This window comes from Eurypyga helias, unplaced genomic scaffold (assembly GCF_000690775.1).
Source record: "Eurypyga helias isolate BGI_N326 unplaced genomic scaffold, ASM69077v1 scaffold24958, whole genome shotgun sequence".
Lineage (NCBI taxonomy): Eukaryota > Metazoa > Chordata > Aves > Eurypygiformes > Eurypygidae > Eurypyga > Eurypyga helias.
In genome coordinates this window covers 31,167-37,311 of record NW_010267983.1, presented here as the reverse complement: position 1 = coordinate 37,311, position 6,145 = coordinate 31,167, and the positions used below count along the sequence as shown (strand labels likewise).

The following is a 6,145-nucleotide window of genomic DNA, read 5'->3' as shown; positions in this document are numbered from 1 at the left end:
TGGGCCTGAGGCCATGTACCTCTTCCCGGCAGCGATTCTGGCTGGTGTCTCTGCGGGTCTCTTCCCTGCCTTTCCTGTCAGCAGCAGGGTAACGCGTCACTGCGGTACTGAGCGTGCCTGCTGCTTTCTGCACCCTGTGGAAGGGACGAAGTTAGGAGCAAACCCTCTCTTACAGGTGTTCAGCTTGCTTACCTGAACATAACTTACTTTTGGACCTACATGAGGAATGTGAAAATCATCCCAAAATTCTTCTGACTTAAATGAGAGAGAAATTTAAACCATTCAGGAAAGATCCTAAAGTTACTTCTGTAACAACAGACGTTCTTCCTCCTCTTGCTTGAAATGGGAACCCACGTACTTGCTACAACCATTATTAAACTTAACCTTGGGCCGTTTTCCTCTCTCTCTCGTTACAGTGGCTGTGCTTTACAGTCATTTGAGCCCCTGACATCCGCTCCGGAGACCTCAGAGCAAGCCGAGGTGAAGATAATGAAGCAAACACACGCGTACTATCCTAACCTAAGCGTGCCTTAACCCGTGCACAGCAAATTTTGCACACAGCAGCGAGAAGGAAAGCGCTCAGCAAGAGAAGAATCAGCAGCCTCGTTTTTATGGGTCGGACAGTCTTTATCTACGAGTCCGTGTCCTTTGTACAAAAGCTTTCATTTATTATAAACCCTCAGAGCAACTTTTGAAAACACTGCTTTGCTACTATCTTTGTATTTGGGGGGCGTTACGGGACTTCTGGAAGAAAGCTCATTAAAGCAGGCTATCGGTAATTAAGGCTTTCTGACTAACAGCTCCACTCCATCCGGCGTACCTGAGGCTAGAAGAGGGATGTATTGCATAGCCCCCCTTGTTTAGGGAGGATGCGGGTCCCTTGCGTTATTCTGGTTAACTGCTCTTTGAAGCATTTGAGTAGCAAGTGCACACTTGACCAAACCAAAGGACAAGTCTTTCCCTCCTGCCCACCTCGGCTGGAACCTTGATTTCCTCCATCTTCCTTTCAATCACAAGAAAATATTAAAGTAAAACCAGTAGCAGTGAAGCTTGCAAGGCTGTTACTCCTTCTGCAAGTAAGCGCATTTTTCATCAGAGCATCTGCTTTTGGGGTGAGGAACAGGGTAGGTTGCCTTTTAGAGGAGAAAAACAGGATTCTGGAGCCAACTGGGCACTGACAGACCCTGCATGTGTCAGTTACTGAAACGTTCCATTTCTGATACTTTAAAAGACTAATGTTTGAAAAACTAAGGGTTTCCAAAGACAGACAATGGATACCATATACCCCATACCCAAGTTGTTACAATCATGAGGCTGTGAACATGAGCAGATTGCTGCTGCCCGGAGTCCTCACCACAGCTGCCAGGTTTGCCCACTTGAATTGTCTCCTACCTCCCATGAACAAATTTCTTGTCATTATGGACACCTTTTCAGAAAGCAGGAAGGACTCACCTCTTAGGAAAACATCAGGCACTTCACGAATACCCTTAAGGAGAGATTTGATCCCCTCTATTAAATAATATCCATCATCAAATGATTATTCCCAAATAGATAGATATAAAGGGTAGTGCCATGGGAAGGGCTTTCACTGGAAAACATGGAAAGACCATCTCGAACAAGAAGGGGAAGAAGGGCTCAGTTAGCACAGGAAGTCATTGAAGATTAGTGCGATGTAGGACAGCAGCGCGCATGGCTTCAGGGAGGCGTTGTCAGACGGTCTCACAGAAACTGGACACTAAACCACCAGAGTTAAAGCTTAAGAGGAGACAAAAGTTTAATGGTATCACAGTCATTTAAAAACAAGTAAGTTGTCAAGGAGTACAGAAAGTTTCTACACTTAGTTTTCCAAGTACAAAATACAATAAATACATGAGGCTGCCTGTAAAAAGAGGAATCTAAAACTACGTTGTGTGTTACAGCACATAATATTTGGAATACATGGAATTCCTAAGATGCTACAGCGTTTTTAAGAGTTATTGCTTACTGGATTGGTCACAGGGTGGTCAGTGCTCAGCTGCGCTTCGGTTGGGCTGCTTTCATAAACATTCTGCTTCCAGCAATAAGCATTTGGGTGCCGTGCATGTACTTTAATTTCTCCCATCTGGAAAAAGCCTTGGGATAAATTTGGACAAAAGCCAAGTTGTCTGTTTCATGATGGTTCTCTTCAATGGCAAATTGAAACTGTCCTTGTACTGAATGCAGAAAAACGTGAGATTTTTTCCCGCCGTGTTTGGAGAAATCGGAGCGGGTACTTGAACGTAAGGGCTCGCTCAGACCGAAGGCAGCAGTCGCACTTGCTCGGAAGCACTGTTTCATCCTGTAGAATGCCCTCATCCATTTGCTAATGCATCAATCCTTCATTTGTTTTCAAAGCACATTCTTCATAGCTTTCAAATTACATTGTCATTGAAATAAGTCTCATGGTACTGGAACCGACACAAAATGAGTTTTTTTTGTAAGTCATCCATGATTAGTACTTCTAGAATCTGGCTTCTGTACTGTTTCATGCCAAGCTTCTTTGTCTGGGCTTAATCCTTGGATACAGCTGAGGGTAAAACAGAAATGAGATTTTTTAAAGCACTAAAATTTAAAAGGTTACTTTTTTTTTAAAAGGAAAAAAAACAAAAGAGGAAATAAAGCCCTCTCTGTAGTGCTCCAATTCTAATGCCATCTCTAGTAGCAAAAGCAGAGTTAGAACAACACCCAGAGCACTAACAACTGTGATTTTAGCATTCTTAGGTGAGCTTAAAAATGACACTAAACCACATCAGTACAAAAGGAAAGCACTGAGCAGCACGTAATTCAGCACCTTCAGCTCTACCCAGACGGCTGGGCTAGGAAAAACTTGGGGCTTTGTCAGTCGAGCCACTTCTGTGTTCAGTGAACTGTAGGATTTTTCCCTTTTTATAAATGGAAATAGAGAAGTATTAAAGCCCGTTTCACCTCCTCTCTCTCCTGTCAGCCTTTACGTAGCTATAGCTTTGGGCAAGCTGGAAACGTCTGGCTGCGTAAGGACTGTGGAGGCGTAGGAGCTGTGCTTTAGTGAGTGGCTAGTGGGTGGCCAGTTGAATTCATCTGACCAGCGGGGAGTATGTCTGTAGCTGCCAGCCTGAGGGCCCTTGAGCTGCGTGCGATTCGCACGTCCTGGCTACGCACAGGGGTACAGACGGCCTCAGCTGCAAGGCGAGGGTGACCGGACACAGCAGCACAGGATGCTTGGGAAGCTCTTGGCTCCCATTGGCAAAGGGCTTTGGGAACAGCTACCGTTTTGCAAAGCGTGGCTACTGGCACATTAAGATAGAAGGATACGCTTTGTAGGAGTTCGGAAAGATGAATCCTCTGTGCTCTAAACAGCAGTGTGTGTCTACGGTAGCTGAAAGCACCCAGAATGAAAAGTTCCCCTAAAAGATGCCCTCTTCTCTCTTCAGCCAGACTCTGCCTGCCTTCTTTTTCCTAGTCACCGATTAAGAGAAGACCAACAACTGCACCTGCAAGGTTTGTCTCAGCCTGCTGCTATTTCACACTAGCAGAGGAGAGGAAGTCAGTCAGCTACATTAGCCTACCACCTGACAGTGTTTGAAAGACCACATTTGGCATTGTCATCAGTATTTTGTCAGTTATTATCTTCTTTGCATTCAGTTCTGGAGCTCTCACACAGCTTAGGGAGCTAGCGAGTCACTAAGGGTAGAGTCCGGATGCAGTTAATGTCATACAGTCACGGCAGGGTTTGGGTGGGAAGGGCCCTTACAGACCATCCAGTTCCAACCCCCCTGCCATGGGCAGGGACACCTTCCACTAGACCAGGTTGCTCAAAGCCTCATCCAGCCTGGCCTTGAACACTTCCAGGGATGGGGCATCCACAGCTTCTCTGGGCAACCTGTTCCACTGCCTCACCACCCTCTCCGGGAAGAACTTCTTCCTGATATCTAATCCAAATCTCCATCCTTGTGCGTTTTGGTTTTTTTTTCTTTTTCAGTGCACCTAAGCGCAAAAGCATAAAGCAGCTGTGATAAAGATACAACTTACTGTGAGCATATACTGAGCTACCAAACATTTTCTTTTGTGCTGAACATCTTGGCCTGGATTGCAGCCACCACCCTAAGGGTCTGGTTAACGGCTCTTGAGAATAACCACAGAATACTTGGGTCACAGCACCAGCCCGACTGAACAGACAAGAGTAATAGTTGATACTGGGCTCGGGTAGTTTTCCCCAAAGGTTCTGTTCGAGTTGTGTTGTGCTTAGAAGGACGAATCATCATCCCCAGCTCAACTGTGTTGCCTTGCGCTTTCGACTACAGGCGAACAGATGCTCCTCACGTTCTTACGCACCTGTGCTCAGGCTGAGCGCGCAAGCTTATGAAGAAGTGGCACACGCACAATTCACCCTGGGGCAGGGAAAAACCACCCAGCTGCCATTTCTGACCTTACTGTGCCGCTGGCTGCTCTCAGTTTAGGGGCGTTTACCTTTGGAGAGAAGTACTATGCTAGGGAGCGTTTTGCAGCACATTGTGGGTAGGCCTGCCCTGAAAGCGATGCAGAAACAAAACCTGATTTTGCATTAGGGGCAGTCATTCTGCAAAATCTAACCAGTTTGAGAGTGAGGATTATCTGCATGAGGAGGGAGGTTCAGCCTCTTTCAAGCATCATACATCAATCAGCTAAAATTCACAGCAGTTAATCTTTAGCACTGGCAGAACCTCTTATCTCCAGCAGCAGGGCAACTGGATATGTAGGAAAAAAGCGCTTAATGGAGTTTTTATACATGTGTCCATCTGCTCTAGTCCTCTAGCAGCTCAGCCTTGAGGAGAGATATGGGGACATAACGTGTCTGCTACTTGTACACAGTTGTTTTTAATAAAAGAGGTAGAGCAGAAGGTGATGAGGAAAGGAAAGGCCATTCATTTAAGGCCTTTCGCATATTAGAGAGCGTAGGAGAAAAGTTCTGCCTTTATTTGGCAATGTGATCTCTTTTTCAAGACTAAAAACCAACCCACCATAGAATTTTGCAGTGTTTGCCCTAAAACTCTGTGAAAACATCTTGGATCACAAGGCACACTGTGTGCACCCGGACAGGGAAGGACTCGTGACTCATTCACACAGGTTTCAGTTCTTAAGGCCCTTTGTGCCAGTACATCACTTTCTAAAAGAGGGGAAACCATGTTCACAAGCGCAGTGAAACCTTACGCACACGGCCTGTCCAGATAAAAGGGTTTTGTCTCTAAGGTGGCGAGACAAGGTTAGTATTAGAACCTTCTGTGAACAGCAGGGTCATGAGAGATGATGTTCTTTCATGCACACATTAACATAATCGGCGTTAGGCAGCTAAAGAGAGGGTGCTAACCCACTCTGCCAAGGTTGTTCAGCCTGGAGAAGAGAAGGCTCAGGGAAGACCTTATAGCAGCCTTCCAGTACCTGAAGGAGGACTTTTTACAAGGGCCTGTAGCAACAGCACAAGGGGTAATGGGTTTAAGTTGAAAGCAGGGAGATTTAGATTGGATATCAGGAAGAAGTTCTTCCCGGAGAGGGTGGTGAGGCACTGGAACAGGTTGCCCAGAGAAGCTGTGGATGCCCCATCCCTGGAAGTGTTCAAGGCCAGGCTGGATGTGGCTTTGAGGAACCTGGTCTAGCGGAAGGTGTCCCTGCCCATGGCAGGGGAGTTGGAACTAGATGGTCTGTAAGGGCCCTTCCCACCCAAACCCTGCTGTGATTTTATGATTCTAAGGTACTCAGCTCCCCAAATGAGTAACTGGAGCGAAGTCAACTCCTTCCTCTGGACTTCTGAGGTTGTACCTAACCTAGACAGAAGAGAATAATGCTCTGTGTGCTCTGCATGCTGGGGTGGGTTTTTTTGACTCTGGGAATATCAAGGACTCACCCCTAGCAGGTTGCGGGGAACATAGCCTTCCTTGTCATTCAGCCGTGCCCACCACCACTCGATTTCATCTTCATCTTCCCGGCGCAGGATTGTCATGCAGTCTCCCTCTTTCATCGAGAGCTCGTCGTCATTCTGAGCCTCATAATCCCAGAGTCCATAAATCACACCTTTGTTCATTATCCCCATTTTCTCCTGGACTCCTGCAACATTTAAAAAACAGAGCGACTCAGTAAAAAAGTTTAAAAAAAAAATAAAAGACAAGACAACAGT

At 46.2% G+C, this 6,145-nt stretch overlaps 1 protein-coding gene across 1 annotated transcript in view; it reads right to left on the bottom strand.

The window, feature by feature from the left end:
* Positions 1–2,230: 2,230 nt before the first annotated feature.
* TP53BP2 (tumor protein p53 binding protein 2) overlaps positions 2,231–6,145 on the bottom strand; it is a 30,275-nt gene continuing 26,360 nt past the window's right edge. The window contains exons 16-17 of the mRNA XM_010157616.1: positions 5,876–6,075; positions 2,231–2,545 (exon numbers count right to left, since the gene is read on the bottom strand). Of these exons, the coding sequence (XP_010155918.1) occupies positions 2,504–2,545; positions 5,876–6,075 (242 nt within the window). The 3' untranslated portion in view covers positions 2,231–2,503. The remainder of the gene's footprint in view (positions 2,546–5,875; positions 6,076–6,145) is intronic.